We start from the raw sequence: 23,076 nt of genomic DNA on the forward strand, positions 1-23,076 counted from the left end.
GAAGAAAAATATCGGACTCGTGGTTCCTGGTGCACTGACTTAATCCGTGTAAAAAAAATCTGGATTTATTTGGTATCTAATCGATAGCAAAATTTGCATGATCGTAAACCACGATTAAACACCCAATCTTCGCTTTTTATTGCATGAACTGCACCACCGGAAATGATGCTGTTGGCGCACTACCTCGCACTTGACCAATGTTTTGCCGTTGCCTTTCTTCTTGGCAAGTGTCAGGCATTCAAGTGAAGGGAGAAGTTGTCCCTCCGATTTTCGGCTTCTCCTCTTTCGTCATGGAGGCTCGGGCGAGCTTCTGCCGTGAGGAAATCAACAGCACCGTGTGGGAGGTACCGCAGAAGTATACCCATCTCAAGCAGATCGGAACCGGAGCGTACGGTTGTGTTTGGTGAGTCGTATCAAGACTATTGCGTTGCATCAATGGGAAAGTGTTAGCCACAATACACGCTTGCACACACACTCATGCACACGCACGCACATGCATGCTGGAAGCCACGGGCCTGACTGGGGTGAATTCATAACGCATACACACACTTGGACTGCACTTGGACACCCCAGCCCACCAGATATCCAATTACTGGATAATCTAATTGAGGGGAGGCCCACAGCTCCACTATTTACAGCTTCGTGTATCTACGTAGTACTTGATATATTTGTGCTTGCCTTCCGTACCATATATCTGTCTGTCAATCTATCTGTCTATCTAGCAATCTTTCCATCTGTCTTCCACGGGGTACACCCTGAACTGGTTGCCGGCCAATCACGCGTTGATAGCGTGAATATTATTGCCAATGATGCTGTCATCCCTTCTCCAGAACATCATAGCACTTGCAAAATAGATTGTTGACAACTCAGAAAATTGATGAATTTCTAGTTTGAAAATCAGAAGTCAAGAATAATGAATGTTATTGTGGTTTACATGTGACATTTTGAAATTTTGGTACAGACTTTAGCAAGCATCATTGAACTTGACATGCTTGATTTGCTTTCACGAGCCACGGAAAATAATGTGGCAAACCATGTGTGACACCACATGGTTTGACACCAGTGCCATAACCACATTCAATCTTTGGGTGAACATGCAAATTATACTTTTTACTGGATCAGTACAAGGACCAAACTGAAGACATGCTGTATTTGTGGCCAAAGTGCTGACCACTGGACACTAACAAACGCAGCGTAAGAATACTGCGTAATTATGTCTTGTTCCATTATTCACCACAGCTCGGCAACAAATGAGAAGACGAAGGAGAGAGTGGCCATCAAGAAGCTTCATAGGCCTTTCCAGTCAGAGATCTTTGCTAAAAGGGCCTACCGGGAACTGCGGTTGCTGAAACACATGAAGCATGAAAATGTGAGAAGTCTAAAACTTTCACACTACCTCGAATAACCATATGTAAACACTGAATCACACACCCGTGTTCCCAATCTCCTTTTCCTCATCATGTTCTCATTCCAACCAGGTGATCGGACTCCTTGATGTGTTTACATCTGTTTCAAGTCTTGACGACTTTCAGGACTTGTGAGTATTTCCTGGCTCATTAGCAAATGCACCAGGCAGTGTTAAATGTTCAGTTACTACAAACTTACGGGACACAGGCCTACACTTACCTTTTTTTGTGTTTATATTTGATGTTTGTTTGTATCATGACGATAAAATGGATTGCTCACAATGTTGTTTGTTCACATGAAGAAAACTGTTGGACACAAGCATTTTTAGCACAAAATTACCGTATTTTCAGTTGTATAAGGCGCACCCAAAAGCCTTGATTTTCTTCAAAAGATGACCCTGCGCCTTATACGCAGGTGCGCCTTATTTGTGAAGTAATATTGAGCCACAACACGTCTCGCAACTCCTGCACCTTATAATGTGGTGTGCCTTATATTTGGAAAATGTTTATATATTTATATATTATATTTGGAAAACATTTTTCATTCATTGAAGGTGCGCCTTATAGTCCGCTGCGCCTTGTATATCAAAAACGTTTGAAAATACACCATTCATTGGGGGTGCGTCTTATACCCCGGTGGCCTTATGCAATGGAAAATATGCTAATTGAATCCTTCGTAGCAGCGAGGTAGTGGCTAGCATATTTCGCTTGCAGATGGAATTAATATTTGATTTATAGGCACACACACATACACACACATGGGAAGATAATTAACAAAAAAAACTACAGTCACCCAGCAGCATGTAAAGATGCCACGAGAAGACATGGGACAAGAATAAACCATCCTGACACATAAGCAATCTGTTTATTTCTAAGTCCATCTGTGAGTGTGCAGTGGAGATAAATAAGCGGGCACGCAAACGTCAAACCAATGTTTTGGTTACGATTATGTCTACCAGTGTTACAAATGTGTTTTCTCAACAAAATGAAAATCCAAAGTGGGCGGCTGCTACCAAGGATCTTGCTGAGGGATGGACATAATAGATATTTTTTTTTTTACAAAAATGACATATTTGCCTATGATCTGCAAGTACTTTGCACACAAAGGAAGAAACAGACTTCAAACAAAACAACTTCATCCTACCTGATTATGAACCAATGGAAATAATCATACATTCCTTAATAAAAGGTGCAAATGTTTGTGCGGTTAAACAGCTTAATTGTCGGGTTCTTATGAGCTTACAGATCAACTTTGATTCTTTTCTCAGCTACCTCGTGATGCCTTACATGTTTACTGACCTGTCAAAGGTGCGAGGTCATCTCTCTGAAGACAAAGTACAGTTTCTTGTCTACCAAATGCTCTGTGGGCTCAGGGTAAGCTTCAGACGCGTTTATTTTATATATTATATACATGTATAGATATTTAAAACTGTGTGTGGGGGTCGTGATTGTGCTATCTGCCCTTTCTACCTCTCTGCAGTACATCCACAAGGCTGGAATCATTCACAGGGTAAGTAGTACAAGTTATGTTGTGACGGTAGTTTTCTTGCATTGGAGTATTGGTTGAAACTAATTTGTAGCTTCGTAGAACAGTGCTTTTTGTTCTTTGTTATTCTGACTCAGACCGCATACGTGCCCGATTGAATTGCAAAAGTAGAAAGGAAATTTGTTCCAATTCATTCCTATTAAGTCAGATGAAACTGCAACTTCACCTGCACCGACAGGTAGTATGAGCTAACTCTGACTGCATGTCTGGAGTTGTTAAGGCACACCCTTCGGCTCCATTTCCAATACCTCTTGGTGTATCTGTAAAGCACAGACTCTCTTAAAAAAATAATAAATACACATGCAGAATCTAACCTCTTGGGTGGAGAAAGTGAAGTACCGGTACACGTGTTACTTGAATCATTCCAGATCGGATTTTCCAAACAATTTTGAGAAACAATACGCAATTGTCAGATCACAACAAGCACACCTTGCCGCTTTGCGTCAGTCTATCTCAGATAAACTTGTTACCACAAAAGCCGGTGGCGTTTCTGGGTGTTGTTGATTTATGTTTTGCATGATGGAGTCTTAATTTTCGTTTGTTGATGTAGCGACAAATTTTCCCTTCATCAATGATGCCGGTTGTAAATGCGGTGCAGCCTATGGGATCGGTATTATAGTTTCTATTTACATTTTACCCAACATCCCATCTTTTTTTAGATGAAAATAAATATTGTGGTTATTGGATTGGATGTGCCTTTATTCGTCTCGCAGTGGAGAATTTTACATTTCACAGCAGCAAAGTTCTGAAAGGAAAGAAAGAAGTAGAAAAACAAAATGCAGGAGCTGCTGGAAAGGCAGCCACTCTCACGGCGCCATCTTGAAGTAAATAAAAATAATAATATAACACAAAGACACATAGAGTCATTCATTCTTCAGCACTTGCTGTACCCTCTTTGTGACATGAAGCAGTTCTAGATGAAAGAGGAGAGGATCAAAGCATCCTTTTCAGCAGTGGATCAGGGACGTCATGGTGGAATGTGCATGTCTACTCCAAGCTAAATGTTGTTTGCATGACATAATGTCATACAATACCGTCGTTCCAGGTTCAACTCCACCCAAGTGCAATTGACTCAAAAATGATTGCTCTACTTAGTGTAAACCTGACTATCCGGTGTAGCGCCACTTCCAAGGAAACGAATGGTTGATTGCTCTAGCTATTTGCGTCTTTTTTTTAACCACGTATAGTTTGAAATGCAGGAACAATGGCAGCTCAGAGTTCGGAGGTTTGGGATTTGAGTCACTTCACAAGACCCCGATCCTTGCATTGGTTTTCTTTAGGTACTCTGCTTTCCTCTCACAGTTCAAAAACATGCATGATAAATTCAGTGAGCGCTCTTATATGTGAACCGTCGACCAATCCACGGCGAACCGCATCTCTCATTCTGTCTTCTGTGAAAGCTTCAGATGACCTCGAGTACAGGGTCATCGAAAATACATTTGGAATGACAGAACAGGGATTCCACAAAATACATTTTTTGTTTATTAGGTTTTATTTAACCAAAATGATGGTCTCCTTCCATCCAGCATTTTAGCTATTTATTTTTATTTCTATGACTGGAATTGGATTAAAACCACCCAAAACACACTCGCATACTGTCTAATGACAGTCTGCTGCTGGGACACTAGTCAAAATAAAGCCACAAAGAATTGCAAAATATCTGGAACTCAACACACATCACATAATTCTATGGGTAACCATGGAAATGCGGGTTGTCAGGCAATATTTGTCTCCTTTGTTCATACAAAAGTGGCGGGGGAAGAAAATCCTGAAGATCAGAGTGAAAATGTGTGTGAACTAACTTGCATTCATGCCATCCTCTATTGCAGGATCTTAAACCTGGAAACTTGGCTGTAAACCAAGACTGTGAGCTAAAGGTTTGTATTTGGAGTGATTACAACCTGAACAATCAATAAATTTCAGTCGATTAATGTTAACAAAATTGGAACTCATTTGTGTTCATTTATTTCTCAGACTTTGTATTAAAAAATGTATGTATGCCTATGCAGATCCTGGACTTTGGGCTCGCTCGCAGCACCGATGCTGAGATGACAGGCTATGTGGTGACTCGTTGGTACCGGGCACCTGAGGTCATTCTGAACTGGATGCACTACACACAAACTGGCAAGTAAATCCGTAGTTATTAATTCTTTTCCCGTAACCTGATAACGCGGAAGCTGTCTACTGTCGGAACCGCTGTCCTGTTATTGTCTCAGGGCTCAGCTAAGTTTTGCTTGTCTGTGATCTTGTTTTTCTGCCATTGGTGTTTTCATCATTCAGTCACACCAATAAAGAAAATGGATTTGAGGTGGCATCGGTGTCATTGTGACGCTGAAGCTGTCTCACTTGAAACTGTCAGTGAAGGCGGACGATCCTGACAGCAGACTGTTGGCAAGTGATCACGTTGAGAGTCTTTCACTCTGTTGCTGCCAATTGCCGTGACAGGACTTTCCGAAGGATTTATGCTTCCTCGGGCTTTTTCTCCTCAACCTCGATTGTCTCGGATTGTTATCCCACCTCCTTATGAGGAGCAAGGACAATTGTTTCCTGTCAAGATTGGAAATTGGAGTTTTGTTTGAATATTCTTTATTTCTTTTTTTTTTTTTTAGCCCTGAGTCAATAATGAAATGTTGTCATGGATCTGTCTGTCCTCACTTTCTATCTCTCCTCACTCACACTTGTGTGTGGTCTATTCTAGTGGACATCTGGTCTGTGGGCTGCATCATGGCTGAAATGATCAACGGAAAAACCCTTTTTAAAGGGAAAGATTGTATCCTTTCACTTCATTGGTAAATCCCGTTGAGGTATACAGCCTCTTATTCATGTGAGTGTGTGTGTCTTGGTACTACACAAAAGTATTAAAAATACTTTCCACATTGCAAGGGTCTCAGAACTTGGCGTTCTTTCATCAGACTGTTTTGATCTGCTGCTTTGGATGCAGTTTAAGTCAACAAGATCTTATTATATAGGTATATTAAGAAGAGATTTTGATATTTATTATATCCACAATGGTGCTTGAATCTCATTATTGGATTGGATTGGATGAGCTTTTATTAGTTACGCAGTGGAGAAATTTACATTTCACAGCAACAAAATTATGAAAGGAAGAGGAAAGGAAAGAAAGAAGTAGAAAAACAAAATACATGAGCTGCTGGAAAGGCAGCCACTCTCCCGGCGCCATCTTGAAGTCAAAAGAAAAAAAAATAAATAACAAAAAATATGACAACACAAAGACACAGTCATTCTTTCTGAAGCAAGTTCTGTACCCTCTTTGTTACATGAAGCAGTTCTAGATGATAGAGTGGATCAAAGTGTCCTTTTTACCAGTGGATCAGGGACGTCATGGTTGATTGTGCACATCTACTACAAACTAAATATTGAAAGCAAACACGAAGCTGTAGCATCCATTGACAGTTCCAGCAGACTGTACAACAGCACCGGCATTTCCGCTGAACAAAGCAGAGCTGTGAAAACGCTGCCCATTACAGGCGCAAAAAAAGCACAATCGCCCCAGAGCTGTCCAGCGATGACAATCAAATGGCACTGACATTTCTCCCTTTCAAAAACAGCAGTGGCGTATCAGTGCTGCCGAAAAGGCACACCAGGTCAGCACAGTCTCCTCGATGAATGTCGTGGCCAAAAATGCTGAAGAACAATCCGTATCCATTCGACACGATGCTGACATACACACACATATGGTAACAATGAATGATGCTATCCTTACATAACGGAATGAAAAAAAAAAACATAACCGTTTCTTAAATAATCTGATATATGAAATACAGTAAAGTCTCGTTATATCTTTATCCTAGGGAGTCCGAAAAATATCGATATAACCGGGACTATCGATATATCCGACCCTGTTTGCATGTAATTTTCTCCGTGCGTGCATAGAAATAGTATCGATATAACCGGGACTATCGATATATCCAATATCGATATAACGAGACTTTACTGTACTAAAAATCTATCAAAAATTAAATTTACATGCGGCTTGTTGTACAGTGGTTACCACGTCAACATCAAAGTGCACAGGTCGTGGGTTCAATCCCGACTTTGGGCTTCCTGTATGGAGTTTGCATGCGCTCTCTCGGCCTGCGTGGGTTTTTTTCTGGGTACTCTGATTTCCCCCCACATTCCAAAAACATGCATTTGAGGTTAATTTAACACTCAAAATTGTTCCTAAGTGTGAGTGTGAGTGCGGATGGTTGTCCGCGTCTCTGTGCCCTGCAATGGGCTGGTAACCAGTTCAGGGTGTCCCTCGCCTACTGCCTGAAGACAGCTGGGATCGGTTTCAGCAATCCTTGTAATGATAAACCAGCTCGTAAAATTTATTCAGCTCCTTCCACAGCTGTTCAGTAAAGTGTAGATCAGGGCTCAAATTAAGCCGCTTTACAGAATAGTCCAGTGTTTTGTTGTTTTAGTCATTCTTCGTTAACAAATAGTGCCGTAGTCGCAACTAACTAAACTTTTCTATCAAATTCATATGTTTGGTGCTTCATATGTTTCTTGCTTGCCCAAACCTAACTCTAAACACAGACATGGACCAGCTGACACAGATCATGAAAGTTACTGGAGTGCCTGGACCAGAGTTTATACAGAAACTGGATAGCCCTGAGGTACAACCTGTTAAAAAATTGAATTTTAAAGGCGACCGTTTATGGGAAGTTCTTTCTATGAATGTCTTATAGACACATGGTGTTGTACGTAGAGTGCCTTGCAACAAGCACAAATTTTAACAAGCAAGTCAATCTTTAGTGACCTGCGGCATTCTGAAAATGCGACTGTTAGCAAGCTGTTTAGCACTTCTACCCCATTGTTATGAGACAACGGCCCTCATTAACATTGCAACCACCAGCACACCAAGTTTCTCAGCCACCGATTCGGCAGATTGGCTGGATGAAGTTCCAAAGTGAAAGCAAGAGTACAGTCATGTCAAAACTAAAAAGAGCTGGATTCACTTAAAATATTATAACGTTCAGCGAAATTGTCGATGTGATAATTGGGGGGATTATTTGTGTTTGGCAATGTACTCCACAACCAACCTTGTTCCTTATTCAGTACTAACATTGTTGAGAATAACAAACAAGCATTGGTGATTTAAAGGACAACCAACACCATTTTTTTGCTTACTAACTGACATCAGAAAAACGTTTTATTGCATCTAAAATACCCAAAACACACAGGCTGATATGTTTAGTCAAATGCAAAACACCAATAAAAATGACTTAACGTGTCCAAAAAGTCCCTCGCAAACTTTTTTTCTGCTCTACCAATTCATCGTGTAAATGAATGATCATCACCTTGCATATTTACACAGCTAAATATTTATAATCTGTGCATTTATTGTCCCTGTTTTTTTCCACACTGTTTTGTTTCATACAAAAACAGGCAAAAAATTATGTGAAGGCTCTTCCTTGCTATCCCAGAAAAGACTTCTCAACATTGTTTCCCCGAGCCAGTGCAAACGGTGAGTTCAATTTAAAACCAAGCTTTACCTGGTGTGCGCATTTTTGATTATTATTATTATTTTTTTTTTTTTTAACTCCCAGGGATTGACCTTCTGGAGAAAATGCTAGTTCTGGACAATGATGAGAGGCCCACAGCTGAACTGGCATTGGAGCATCCGTACTTTGACAACCTCAGGGACCCAGATGACCTCCCCGAGCCGGCACCATACGATGACAGCCACGACAATGCCCAGTTAACTCTCGAGGAGTGGAAGCGTGAGTAGAAATCATTCACATACATCATTTTAAAGAGAAAATCAGCAAATAGGTAAGGATAGGTTAATTTTAACTTTATGGCTTAATATTACTGTACGGAAGGAGAGTCACCTTCCATAAGGACTGTTGGTCACTCAATCTCCGGTGTGGCTTCTCTTCTTTGATTCTTCGGAGGCTCTTTGTCATTTTTGCTGACTAAAAATCTCTTAATTCACCATTCCCACCCCTTTCTTGGGGAATTAAACCCTACTCTAGTTTGTTTATAAAGTTTAACAAATTTAAACGAAGGTTTTTTTTTCCCCTTTTTTTCCAAATTAGTCAAGGCAGCGGAGATATTTCTATTATACTATAAGGCAAGGTAGGTAAGGGATAATAAACACTAATGACTAATAAACCACTGCCCAAAGGGCCAATCACTCTGTGTTTTCAATGTTGAAGCTGTTCAATGAGTTCACAAACATGCTGTAGCAGAACTGCTGGTGAATAATTGATGTTAAAAATGCTCTTTGATGGGGCTCTATAAAACAGGTGGACAGGCTGAAAAACAAACAATGTTCTTTCTCTTCTGATTGACAGGGTTATGTTTCCGTGAGGTGAACAGCTTTGTGCCATTCCCTCGGCGGGACTCGAAGAGAAAAAACACGCTGACTATGACTCCTTGAATTGACTTGATGAATGTCATGTAAATATATATATATATATATACACGTATATTATATATGCTCATGTCCTAATTACTCCACAGCCAATTGTGCTCTTGTACTGTATATTACAAATAGGGATTTCCTTCATTTCTTTTTTTCCCCTTATCATCTACACATTTCATTTTTGTGTCGTGTTTGTGAAAGAGACATTTTACGTTACTCATTCAGTTTCCTGTCAATGAATTGCCTCACTAATTCTTTTACTATTTGCCAATTAATAACTATTTGTGTGCATTAGTTTGTATTCTTTGAATTCAGAAAGGCCAAATTCATCACCATCATAGTGGTAGTGAGTACATGAATTTTATGGCCTTTGATCTTGGTATAACTATTTTAATTTTAGTCATTTTTATTTTGTTGTCTATGCTGTGTCTTAGCACTTTATGACTTAATTTTAAGTTTAAGCCGAACGTGTGTATTTCCAAGATGTTGCCATTTTTATTTGAAATGAACATTGCATCTGCACATTTTTGTTCCAAAATCAATGCATACAAAGTAAATAAATAATAACATTGGAACACATTAATTAAATTGTGACAATATATTACGTTGTCAATCTATTTAAAACAATATATTTATTGAGCTTTGCGTTTAAATGCATCAATACAACCAATAACGTACTTTCATATTGTTGATAGAGATTATATTTTATTTTACTGTTTTGTTAATACATCGATTCACATTTGTTATTTGTGTCATTGACCTTACATTTCCACACTGTTGAATGCCAGACGATTGCACCTGGGTCATACATTCCTGATAACAACGTTGAATCTCTGTACTTAAATTACATTTTGAATGCAACAGTGGACATATTGTTCCCTTGTCTAAACCAATAGAATGTACAATGATATTTACTGAGCACACTGCCTTCGTGTGTTTTATGTTGTGCAATGGCGAGGCCGGTGTTACGTTTTAACTCTTGTTTAGAAGCCTGGCGCCAAAAATCATGCTGGGTGACGTCAGGTGGGCGGGCGTTACCAATATCAAGTTGTACATTGTTAAATAAAGCGGAAGTGAAACGATTCTCAGTCTTTTTAAATTACGATACATTTTCTCCCTGATCAACGACCAAATAAATTTCACTTGCATTACACATCGTGTTTATAAATAGTAACAGTATTTTCTGAATAACGGTGATAGAAACTCAAATAAATGCAATGATATTCGTGTCGTTTTAAAAAAAACTTTGTTTTGGAAGACGTGTTCCGGATGCGTGTGGTCATATCAATGGAGCTAGCAAGGGTTTCAGGGCTAGCCGGAGGAGGCTAACCCTCAAAATTAGGTCGACATTATGTAGTCTGACAGTAAAATTGCAGATATGTAACTCGAATGTTGGTTCGATGTATGGGCATCAGTCCCCAATTCCTTAGTCGTCGTTTTTCTGAAGGATGGGCCCGTTAATAAATAACTGCACATACCGGCAGTAGCAACAAACTGGCTAAGAGTAAGTTAGCGTTTAGCTACGGGGGTCCAGTAAAGTAAGACCGCAGGGTCGGTGGCAACCATTTCTGTTGAAACGCCTCAGACCGCCGGCTGTGGAGCGACTTGTGTCACCCAATTGCCATAATAGGTAAGAATGTTTTATTTTAATCCGTCATCACGTTAAAAAAACTTTAACCGACTACCAAACATGGACGACCTCTTTCCGTGTCAGTAAAAAGAAGGCAATATGTTACTCCAGCATGTTTTTCAAAGTTAGCAATCGAGCTAACTGGACATAAAAAATGTTTTATGACCGCTCCGGACGACTGTCATAACGCCTTTCCCGGGGGAAATTGTCATAAGACCGTGCTTCAAAATAACACGGGTGAAAGTAAGGCGTAAAGTGCTTAGTATGGTGTTTTAAAACTGTAAATATGGCTGACAGTGTACTCAAGAAATAAGGACACAGAACTGTTGGATGAGGCTACGATTTTCATGAGGCGATTGGCTCATTGTGCGTCAATCAAGTATTCCTGGAAGCTGATTGGCTGGCCGCTATTGTATTTTGGCTGAGTTGGAGAAGACTGAAGTTACAGTTAACGAAAATAATGTTGTAAAACATGTTGTGTCTCTTATTTTATGAACATTGTAAATTCATATTGGTTACATATAACACAATGTTTTCATTCTTGTGTTACAATTCATATTTTATATCTGTGCATGAGTTAAAGTCATCTTATTTTTTTCCCCACTGATGCTTTCTGCTTCTCCAAACCGAAATTGAAAAGCAATAACTATTCATACACCACAAATATATGTTGCTTTCCTTTAAAACAATTGAAACATTGTAATCCTGCTCCGCAGTAATGTGTCAGGGTCAGATTGATGTCCTGCCCGATGTTTTTGCAGTTTACTGAGCTCTTGCCACTTAAAGCTGTGAGGTGATGCATGTCAATACCTGTTGATAAAGTTGGTCATGTTTTGTTAAAATCATCATAAGTGTTTAAGGCCTTGAAAAACAAATCACTCAAAGTATTTACTCAGCAGTGACATTTCCACAATTTACATGCACATCTTTTCCTTTCGGCTTTTCCCTGCAGGGGTCTCCACCGAGAATCAGTGTCCTCTATCTAACCCTGTTTTGTGCATCCTCTTCTCTCACACCTTCATGTCCTTTTTGACAATTTACATGTACATATGCGTTATGAAAAAAGGCTGGACTGCAAACCTAATTGTAATTAAGTTTCATTAGACTATTGTACTTCTCTATAACTTGTATAGAAATGGTAGCAGACATTTTATATTGCAGTACGCTTATGATGGAGTGTTAAAACATACATTGTATGTTTTTCTGCACTACCGTTGTTTTTTTAATTATATTTGCTCTCATATGTTTCTCGCTGCCTCATAGTCTCATTTTGCTTGATTTGAATTCCGCAGGAGGAAACGTGCGATCAGTGGCCCATGAGGAAGCCACGCCGAAAAGGCCTGCTGGGCCCAGGGTGTGGCAAAAATGACAGGAAATCCAAAGGGACTCCAGTCGGCGGTTGTGGCGGTGGTAGCCCCCAGCGATCCCCCTCCCCGTACAGTCTCAAAGCGTCGCCAAGCAAAAAAATGCTGAGCTATGCTCAGTCTCAGAAGGTTGTGGAAGTGGAGCTGGAGGGCCGGCTTCACCGCATCTCCATTTCGGAGCCTTTGGTCGTCATCACTGAGGATGAAATGATGGCCCAGGACATCAGTGAGTGTAACAGCAACAAAGAGAACAGCGAGCAGCCGTCGCCTCCCATCGGGGCCACGCAAATTGTCTGTAAACCCACCGTCCCACGTGGCCGACGGAAAGACTCCAAATGTCCGTCTTTCAAGTCAACTTCGAAAAACCACTCCGCCCGCACTCAACCGCAAACGCCTGAAAAACTCAATACAACACACAATCACCTTCCTCCCCTTCCCGAGCCTTCGTTTCGCCTCGTAGACACTTTCACCCACGTGGAGGCACCTCCTCTGCCCACGGCATACTATCGCTACATCGAACGTTTGAGCGACGACCAGGAAGCGCTGGCCGAATACGACATGGACGAGGAAGACTCTGCCTGGTTGGAGATGGTCAATGCTGATCGGACAGCGGAGGGTCGCGCCGCGCTCTCGGCGGACACTTTTGAGCTGCTGGTGGACCGCCTCGAGGACGAGGCGTACCGGGAGGCGCGCATTCGGGTGCCCTGTCAGAACGCCATTGATGACGACGCCTTCTGTTGCGTCTGCTTGGACGACGAGTGCCTCAACAGCAACGTCATCCTTTTCTGTGACGCGTGCAACCTGGCCGTGCACCAGGAATGCTACGGCGTTCCCTACATCCCCGAAGGTCAGTGGCTTTGCCGCTGCTGCCTTCAGTCTCCTCAGAAACCCGTTGACTGTGTACTGTGTCCCAATCGAGGCGGCGCCTTTAAGCAAACCAGTGAAGGCCGCTGGGCGCATGTGGTCTGCGCTATCTGGATCCCTGAAGTCTGTTTTGCCAATACAGTTTTCTTGGAACCGGTGGAAGGTGTCAACAACATTCCCGCGGCACGCTGGAAACTTACATGCTACCTTTGTAAGCAGAAAGGTCACGGGGCATCCATCCAGTGCCACAAAGCCAATTGTTACACTGCCTTTCACGTCACTTGCGCGCAACGCGCAGGCCTCTTCATGAAAATCGAACCGGTACGAGAGACAAACGTCAACGGGACCACATTCTCGGTGAAGAAAACGGCCTTCTGTGAAACTCATTCACCTGCGGGCCAGGACGGCACCTCTGACGAGGAGGGTGAAGGACGCGTGGTGGGCAGTCGGGGGAGGGCCAGTCGAGGGCGAAGTGCTTACACCGATGGTCCCGGCACGCTTAAAAAAGGCCGAAAGTCTGAGAGCGATTGCAAGATGGATAAAAAGAAAGGGAAGGGGGATGCGGGCTCCGCAACACTGAGCAATGCTTCGCCGCAAGCCGTTGTGCCTGAAATACCCGCTAGCAGGTATATTTTAAAGCATTGTTTGAGAAACGCGTATAATCTGCCATAATATTCAGCCTTTAATTTCACCTCATATGTTACACACTCATGAACTTGTATTGTAGGTGTTAAAAAAATTAACGTTTATTATTCATTAACTCATTCACTGCCAGATGTGCAAAAATGTATCCGCTCGTCCCAATTTTGGGGCGTAAAACAAAAAATAAAAATTACAGGTTCGGTTTAATCGTCCAATTACTTTTGAAAATGATAACGTATAAAATAAAAATCCGCCCCACCTCCAATACATTTCAGTGGGTGACAATTCTATGTGTATTTTTGATGCCGCCCTGCTCTCTATTTATTGAATAGCAGGGGTCAATTGATAGTTGTTGTCATTTTCAGTTGCCAAAATAGATTGTGTGGCACTTTGCATTTATTTAATGAGGTTTTAAGGACATACCCTTGTCATTTGTGTATTTGTTACCAGTAGTTGAGTGTTTCAAATTCACATAGCTTACCTTTGGCCGATTTAATGTGTCAGACCCTAATCAAGTTGAATCTCTTGCTCCTATCCAGGTTGAATGACATCTGCAAAGGTATTCTCTTTCAAAGAAAGAGTCAATTCATGCAGAGGTTGCATAGCTACTGGTTATTGAAGCGTCAGTCTCGAAACGGTGTCCCACTGGTTCGTCGTTTGCACTCTAATGTCCAATCACAACGGAACTCGGAACAGGTCAGGCTGGGACTTGAGCCTTACTTCTTTTTTTTCCCACCCCTCTTTCTTGAGCAAGATTCTAAAATCGATTTGAATGTCAAGTTTATCCTTTGCAGCAATTGTATTAAACTATATTTTAAACTCTTTCATGTTGTAGCCCGAGGTGGTGGATGAAAAAGCATCCGCAGCCAGAGAAGCTTTGAGATATTGGCAGAAGCTTCGACATGACCTTGAAAAGGCCCGGCTGCTGGTGGAGCTCATCCGTAAAAGGGAGAAACTAAAACGAGAACAGGTAACACTGAGCAAGATGATCTAAGGCTTCATTTACATTGGGAGTTCGAAAATATTTAAAGTGAATAAATTCATCTTTTCATTTGACAACAGATGTACAATATCTTCCGCCAGTCACTTGCATTGATCTTGTCATAATTGCAGATCAAAGTCCATCAGGCAGCTCTGGAGCTGCAGTTGACCCCAATGTTGTTGTTGCTCCGTTCAACTGTGGACCAACTACAGGAGAAGGACACAGCTGAGATCTTTGCGGAACCAGTCAACCTCAAAGAGGTCAGACATTTTAAAATGTCTTCCATCATTCCCACGAACTAGAAAGCACACCGATATTCCATTTTATGTCTTGGTGAGATTAAGGGATTAAGATTTATGGGATATTTAGCAGTCTTGTTAGTTAATTTGTGAAGCTGCGTGTCCCGAAAATAATGCAAAGTTTGTCTATTGTTTCACTGTGTGTGTTTGTGTGGTCTCCCCAGGTACCAGACTACATGGAGTTCATAAGTCAGCCAATGGACTTTTCAACAATACGCTCCAAGCTAGAAAACCATCTGTACCGTTCTGTGGCTGACCTGGAAGTTGACTTTAACTTGATGGTGTCCAATTGCCTGCTGTACAACAGCAAGGAGACCATCTTCCACCGCGCCGCACTACGACTTCAGGAACTCGGGGGAGCCGTGTTGCGTCATGCCCAGCGACAGGCCACCAACATGGGCCTGGAGCTGGAGACTGGCATGCACCTACCCGAGTCGCAGCGGAAGCAAGAATTTTATAGCTGTACATGGGAGGACGGTATGACTCAGGAGGTTTTTTTTTTTGTACAATGGTCGTTCTAAGTCAACCGCCATCCGTTCTGTGACGGCGTTCAACTTCTGACAAGACAAATTCTGAACTACCACTAATATAATCCAAAACACGAAAAAGTGAATGAAACAATCCATTTTCTTCCGCTTCCCTACAAAACATTGGTAAAAATTGGCTGCACACAGGAACAGGAAGTGGAAACCTATCAAAATAATACCAGTTACTACATAGCCATTTGCTCGATCTACAACTTGCATGGCACTATAAAATACGTTGGACAAAAGTGGGTTGCGTCTTAACAGTTTTAAATTTTGTCCACCTCAAGTGCAGAGTCAGTCTTCTTGTCTTTTGTCGTTGAAATTGTTCTCAAAAAGCCAAATGAAAACATGGTCGAGGTTAGCTCGCATGCTAACATTGTCTTACTTTTTCATCCAGTGGACTGTGTGCTGAACCCGGACAACCGACTCCATATGAGTGTGGAAGAGCAGTTGAAGGAGCTGCTGGACAAGCTGGACTTTGTCAGCTCCACGCGATGCAGCAGCGCTCGCACGCGACGCATGCGTCTGCTCCGCCGCGAAATCAACAACATTCGCTTCCGCCAAGTACCGCACCGCCGCGGCCGTCTAAAAGAAGAGAGCGATGAAGAGGAGGGGGAAGACGAGGAAGAAGACGACAAGGCCAATGACATCAAAGCTGAAAATGGCCTTTCCACATCCGACAAAGGTCTGTGATTAAAAGAAGAGAACTTGCCAGTTGCATGTACGTTGTTTTCCCCTTCCTCTGCTTCCCTTAAAAGCCGCTTTTTGTTTCAATGAGACAGACCAGTTGTGAACATGAGCTAACGGCACATTGTCCTCAGGTAATTGAGCCAGGGTCTCCCCCACGCACCAACCCCAACCACCACACTGTCTGCAGTCTAGTAAGTAGGGACCCACAGAGTCTCGTTAGCCACGGTTGGCTCACAACTCCTCTCTCAAAGTACACTCTGCGCCTCTTCTACACATCACTCTCATGGCCTCACCGCTCTCCATTGGCCACGTGCTGTACCCTCATGTCATATCATCCCACTTTGGGGTTGGAACAGGCTCATATCGTCGTGGAGGAGGGTGGGAGGAAACTGATTCGCTCAGTGGCACCATTTTCAATCTTGACTCGGTAGCCCACGGTGCTGGTGTGCAGTTGTGAGAGCAATAATAATTCTTCACTTGTCTTAATATTGTGAGTGTGTTATGATGTTACACCCCCACGGAATACAGTGGAACCTCCATCAAGTCAAGCGCCAATGTGTTCGTACGGGTTGGAAATCAGGGAAAATTTTGGTCACGCTTTGAACCACTTCCATGCTTGACTCGTGTGATTTTTAGCTCACTGAGGTAACACTTAATCTTTTCTGTCAACATTCTGTTATTTAAAGGACAACCAACATCACTTTTTTGTTTCCTAACTGACATCAGAAAAACGTTTTATAGCATCTAAAATATCCAAAACACGCAGTATGATATTTTTTGTCAAATGCAAAACACCAATAAAAATGACTTAAAGTGTCTAAAAAGTACTTCAATTTGAAACCGGAAGTGGCCAGTTTCAGAAGGTCCCGCCCCCTTGTTCGTGGTGTCACGCCAAGACGTCTTGCCTTGCTCGAGAATCAAAACAATGGCTTCAGAATCTGAGAATATGCTTTCATGTTACTCATCCAGTTATGAATATGATTCAAATACAGTAAAGTCTCGTTATATCGATATCGGTTATATCGATAGTTCTGCTTATTACGATACTATTTCTATGAACGCAAAGAGAAAATTTACATGCCGCAGGATCGGATATATCGATAGTCCGGTTATATCGATATTTTTTCTGACTCCCGAGAATATCGATATGAGGCTTTACTGAAGTTCTGAAGAGGAAAGCATAAATGTTTGCAATTGATTAAAGAATTTATTCCCTGTCATTTTGAGATGTATCCGGGGGGAAATGTAGCACCCAAAAGAGTCAGAAGATGGCGACAAAGTCCGTAGAAACGGGCTGATTAATTCCTTCCAACTTTTGTCAGCGAATATCAAATACAGTAAAGTCTCGTTATATCGATATCGGATATATCGATAGTCCCGGTTATATCGATACTATTTCTATGCTCGCACGGAGAAAATTACATGCAAACAGGATCGGATATATCGATAGTCCCGGTTATATCGATATTTTTTCGGACTCCCTTGAATATCGATATAACGAGACTTTACTGTAGATGCTCGGTGTAACACACAAGGATTCACCATCGCGTTATTTGTGTTTTCCTTCTAATTTCGCCATCAACACGGATCAACACGAAGTTTTCAGACCAAACAAAGTACCGCAAAATGTGTCCTTTCTCTGTCAGGGGCGTTCCTTCAGTGACGTGACGTGAGGACTTGTCACCAACTCAAAAACAAGACTTCCAGAATATTCAGCGCGAGTCTTAAAGCGTAAAATATAGCTATATGCGGTGGAATCTTTGTAAAATACGCTGAGTAGAAGTCATTTGAAGCAATTTTGCAAATTATGGACACAACTTGTCCGGACTCATTGGTTGTCCTTTAATATCGCATTACTGATATGATGACTGCCATGGAAATGTTCGTATTTCCCTGCTAAGCAGTTTTCATTCTATTTTTTAGCAATGTAAAAAATGTGACATCTCATATATGACTGGCAGTTTGACGTAGGACCAGATTATTTGACATTTTTTGGGTGGTAGATTATCTGAAAAACATATTCTAAATAAAGTTGACTGGCATCCCGTGACCGATTGTGTTTGACTCTAGAGGTTCCACTGAAGCTCAAGGCTCTTTTTGTTCTGTGGTGAGACAGTTATGTCGAATTTTTGGATCAGAGAGCGGACGGGACACCATTCTCCAGTGTGTCTACAACACCACCACATCACCTCACATACTCAATGGCCATTTCACAGAAGTACGCGTAGAGTGGAAGTGAATTTCACGTTTTCCCTCCTCCTTCTTCCAGAAGACCTCAAATCCACCTCGCCCCCAACACTGGAACCCACCGAGCCGGCCCCTCCTCCTCGATTGGGTGACGCGCCCCTGGAGCCTCCCACGCTGCGACCAATCACAAAGGAGGCCCCGTTCTCCAGATGGCCATGCAAACGCCGAAAGCTCACCGACGGCCTCGCAAACGGCGACGCGGGGCGCAACGGTTGCACTCATGTCCAGGAGACGTCGCCACTGCGGAGTTTGCACAGTGACGGGCAGGTGGCGGCCAACGGCCTCCCTGACCTCGCCCTCCCCGCACGGCCGCTCGCCGGGGGCATCGGACGAAGGACCGCCGTGTTGTTCAAAAAGGCCAAAAATGGCACAAAGGTGTGCAGAGACAATGCGTTGGCGAACGGGGAGGGGTCGCATGACCACAGTGCGAGCGCTTCACCCTCTGCACCCAACACCCCTTCTACTACGCCTACTTCCACCCCTACCAAAACCCCCCAGAAAGACATAGGCCCCCCCTGCCTGAATGACCCATGGAGCCCAAGTCACGAGATGAGCTCAGATGGAGAACTGGACAAAATGATAAAAAGTGGTAAGACCTTGTCTTTATTTTTGCATTTTGCTGTACGGGACATTGTGAAGAAATTTCGATTACGCTTATATGATCTAGTTTTCGTGACATCGCTCTCCTTTGTTTTCAGGACTGACCAATGGTTACGACAAGCACAAAGACAGCGAGTCCGATTCTGAATTCAGCCCCTGTCCGGTCCTTTCTCAAGAAATGTAAAAACATTGTGTGTCATCGTTGTCTGATTGCCAGACATCATTGTTTCACTAATACAGGACTTTATTTATTTATGTTTTTTTTATTTAGCAACTCGCCGCTGAAACGAAGCCTGGGGAAACCCGCCCTTTCCAAAGCACCCATCCTGGGCTTGGTTAACGGAGATGCGGATTACACTGGTGTGTGTCCATTTTCCTCTCGTCTTTTCCGTTGCACAGTAAATATATAATATATGTGATGTCTTGTTAACCGTAGGTATTGGACGCCAACCTTCTGAGGATGAGAGCGAGCTGGAGCCACTAGACCTGGTTTGGGCCAAGTGTCGAGGATATCCTTCCTATCCCGCCCTGATCATCGACCCGGAGATGCCGCAAGAGGGCCTTCTGCTCAACGGCGTGCCCATCCCAGTCCCGCCCCAAGATGTCCTCCGACTGGGGGAGCAGAGGCAGGAGGAGAGCAACCACAGGCTCTACCTGGTGCTCTTCTTCGACAACAAACGAACATGGTAAGACGAGTATTCTGGTCTTTGTGAAATGCTGCTCGGATAAATGCACTCTCAGAATTCGGTGAAGAGTAAGCCAAGTGTGGCTGGCGTGCAGCGGCGTCATTTCTGACTTGAGTACGCCAGTGAAGAAGTGATAGTGCCTCGTACGCCCAGATGGTGCCACAGACTTGACGTCTCACACATCTGTCCTTGCGCCCACACAGGCAATGGCTCACGCGTGACAAGGTGAGCCCCCTGGGGGTAGACAACACTAGCGACAAGCTACGCATCATGGAAGGCCGCAAGGCCAGCCTTCGCAAGTCAGTGCAGGTGGCGTACGACCGCGCCATGATCCACCAGAGCAGGGTGAGCCACAGCCAAGGTTTTGTCACCTCAAACTTCCTGTAGAGCTCGTTTGCCACTGCCAAAATCAAGCTTTGACGCGCCTAACCCGCCTTCCGCTGCGCCCTACTGAATCTCGTGTCTGCTTGTGTTGTACGTCTTCTTTTTTTTTTTGCGCGATGAACTTTGAACAATATTTATAACAAGTGAAGAGGACTTATGAATGGATCACTGCCATCTTTTATACAATAGCTTTTTACACTTTTAATCTTTTATCAAATCTACTTGTACAGATCAAATGTACACTTAGTGTGCGTTATGTTTGTAAGATGAAGTCTTTGGTCACTTTTGTGTCGCTCTTTTCAATCAAGCCACAAGGATTTGTGGAGAGCTTAGTTCCTGACTTGCTGCATTTTGTGTGTGTATGCACGCGCGTGTCTGTGTAAATGTACACAATGAATGAGCCATTGTTATGAATTCTCTTCTTTTGATAAAAGAGAGAAATTATTTATGGAAGACACTATAGAAATTAAATTTTATTGGTAAAAGCAAAAAATTATATTTAAATAACAAATGATGGTTTTAAAAAACATTTCAGCAGGTAAATATTATTGCCGTTGGGTGTAATCCCAGTACCTCCAAAAAGACCCCAAAACACGTCACCATTAACATCAAAGAGAGCAGGCCATTTTCATCATCTCATTTTCATCATATATAAAAAAATAATAACTCCAGCAAATATGGTATATTCAGTATGATTTGTGAAAAACATGAGTTTTACCAAATGTTGATATTGGAGGTTTCGGCCCAGCGTCAGCAATATTCACATTTTAATTATTGCTCCCAACAAGACACATCCAGCCCAACCCAAATATTTATTATTCATATGAAATATTAAAACCTACACCTTCATAAGCTTGTGCATATTTTCTCTACCCACCAAATACTTTTAGTCCATAATTCCTCATTTGAGGAAATAAATGCTCTATTAAAACCTTTTGGACTATATACAGCTGGCTCATTCTCTTTTTTTAATTGAAATATCAGTTTTAAAATTGTGTCACAAGGAGTTTAATGGTCTGAGAACAAAATGTGTATATATATATATGTGTGTGTGTGTGTGCATGTGTGTGTATGCATGGCGAAATCTATGATCAGTACGATATTAAAGAATAAGGAGGCTGTGAAATCTAGTGATGTGGCTGTGGGAGTGAGAGCAAGTGTCATTGTATCGATACGTATTTTAAGAGAAAAGAACATCCTGTAGCCGAGTCACCCGTAGCTGTCACGTTCCGAGCGAGAGTGACGGCAGCTGACTCGTCGGAACGTAGTGGAATATTTGGGATCCCAAAGCAGGCGGCAGAGACGTACTACCCAAGCAGGATGTTTATTCACAAATAAAAGAAAACACAGCGAGTACGAAGGCAGGAGAGGGGGTAAGCGGGATCCGACCCGCTTACTACGCCAAAAAGCAAATGGCACACGAGGGTGCAAAATGATGCAATCGGACCGGATACACTCGCGCATCGAAGGAAGAGTCCAGGTACGGTGGCGAGGTGATCGCGAACCGTATAAATGCCCCGTGTCCATGATGGGAGAATGGACAGCAGGTGGAGGGTGGCTGGGAGAGGCAGCCCCGCCCCCCGCTGTCAACTCGCAAGTGACAGGAGCAAAGAGATTTGAACGTGTGAGCACCCAGACAAAAGACCTCCCCGAAGTTTTTATAGAAGGGGACTCCTTCCAAACAATAAATTTCCTTCCTCCATCCACCTGCGCCTTCTGCTGACCACCACAAAGGTAAACAATCCTTTTCACAATTCTTTTCTTTCCGAATGTACAATCAGCCTGGGTTACATTTACGTTTGTTATTTGTGTCTTTGCCATTTTGCTTAACATTTTCTGCGATATACTTTTTATGTGTTGGTCAGCATTTTAATGTGCAATTTCATGCATAAAATAATGTGTAAAATACTGGACTAAAAAGGTAAACATTCAGGGTATTGGAATGGATTAAAACGATTTACATTATTTGTAATGGGAAAAATGGTTTCGGTTTTCGAACAGGGTTGTGGAACGGATTGTGGTCGAGAACCGAGGTACCACTGTATTTGATATTTGCTGACACAAATTCCAAGCAGACAAATCAACAGAGCTTTGGTGCCATCTTCTGAATTTTCTGGGACGCTACACATCAGTCTTGATGCCTCAAAATGACCCGGAAGACCTTTAATCGATTGCAAACATTTATGCTTTCCTCTTCCAAACTATTTGAATCATATTCATCACTGGATGCGAAACAAGAAAGCATCTTCTCTGAATCTGAAGCCATTGTTTTGATTCTCGAGCAAGGCAAGACGTCTTGGCGTGACGTCACGAATGGGGGCGGGACTTTCTGAAAATGCCCAATTCGCAGCTCATTTTTTTGCAGATTTAGCACACTTTAAGTCATTTTTATTTGTGTTTTGCATTTGACTAAAAATATCATCCTGCGTGTTTTGGGTATTTTAGATGCTAGAAAACGTTTTTCTGATGTCAGTTAGGAAACAAAAAATGGTGTCGGTTGTCCTTGAAATAGATCAGACTCGTTTTTTTGTACGTCGTTGGTATTAACAAATCTTCCCTCTAGTGGAGATGGGGGGCACTGCATGGGCCTAAATTTGCAGACTCGTCACTGTGTTACTGAGATAATAGAAATTAAAGATGTTCTGATTTGGCGTCATGATGCTGCGAGCGTGATGGAGGTGACACGACGTTGAAATGATGCGATACGCAATGTCAACGTGTGTCTGTTTAAAATGTCATACATTGATTACTCGCGTCAGAAACGCGGAAGCTCACGAGGGCAACAGCTCAACGTCATGACGCACGGACGTAGTCGCAGTTTGACAAGTCACGTAGG

The 23,076-nt window shown here is 42.5% G+C and overlaps 2 protein-coding genes across 3 annotated transcripts; both read left to right on the plus strand.

Moving 5' to 3' along the window:
- The first annotated feature begins 203 nt into the window (after positions 1 to 203).
- Positions 204 to 10,422, plus strand: mapk13 (mitogen-activated protein kinase 13). The gene is made up of 12 exons (XM_089013303.1): positions 204 to 403; positions 1,240 to 1,369; positions 1,479 to 1,537; positions 2,675 to 2,780; positions 2,887 to 2,916; positions 4,782 to 4,829; positions 4,962 to 5,076; positions 5,651 to 5,722; positions 7,492 to 7,571; positions 8,344 to 8,422; positions 8,505 to 8,678; positions 9,255 to 10,422. Exons 1-12 carry the CDS (start codon positions 291 to 293, stop codon positions 9,338 to 9,340), a joined length of 1,092 nt encoding a protein of 363 aa, XP_088869429.1. The 5' UTR covers positions 204 to 290; the 3' UTR covers positions 9,341 to 10,422.
- Positions 10,423 to 10,604: 182 nt separating this feature from the next.
- Positions 10,605 to 21,185, plus strand: brpf3b (bromodomain and PHD finger containing, 3b). 2 transcript variants are annotated; one of them, XM_089013282.1, is made up of 12 exons: positions 10,605 to 10,955; positions 12,248 to 13,809; positions 14,365 to 14,521; positions 14,661 to 14,795; positions 14,939 to 15,067; positions 15,271 to 15,583; positions 16,031 to 16,318; positions 18,593 to 19,159; positions 19,269 to 19,350; positions 19,442 to 19,530; positions 19,607 to 19,856; positions 20,060 to 21,185. In XM_089013282.1, exons 2-12 carry the CDS (start codon positions 12,272 to 12,274, stop codon positions 20,241 to 20,243), a joined length of 3,732 nt encoding a protein of 1,243 aa, XP_088869408.1. In that variant the 5' UTR covers positions 10,605 to 10,955; positions 12,248 to 12,271; the 3' UTR covers positions 20,244 to 21,185. The 2 variants fall into 2 exon arrangements, with proteins under 2 accessions (XP_088869408.1, XP_088869416.1); XM_089013290.1 differs by having other exon boundaries at positions 18,596 to 19,159.
- Positions 21,186 to 23,076: the final 1,891 nt, after the last annotated feature.

This window comes from Hippocampus bargibanti, linkage group LG01, assembly GCF_051943395.1.
Source record: "Hippocampus bargibanti isolate YZ-2025 linkage group LG01, ASM5194339v1, whole genome shotgun sequence".
In the NCBI taxonomy this organism is placed as follows: domain Eukaryota; kingdom Metazoa; phylum Chordata; class Actinopteri; order Syngnathiformes; family Syngnathidae; genus Hippocampus; species Hippocampus bargibanti.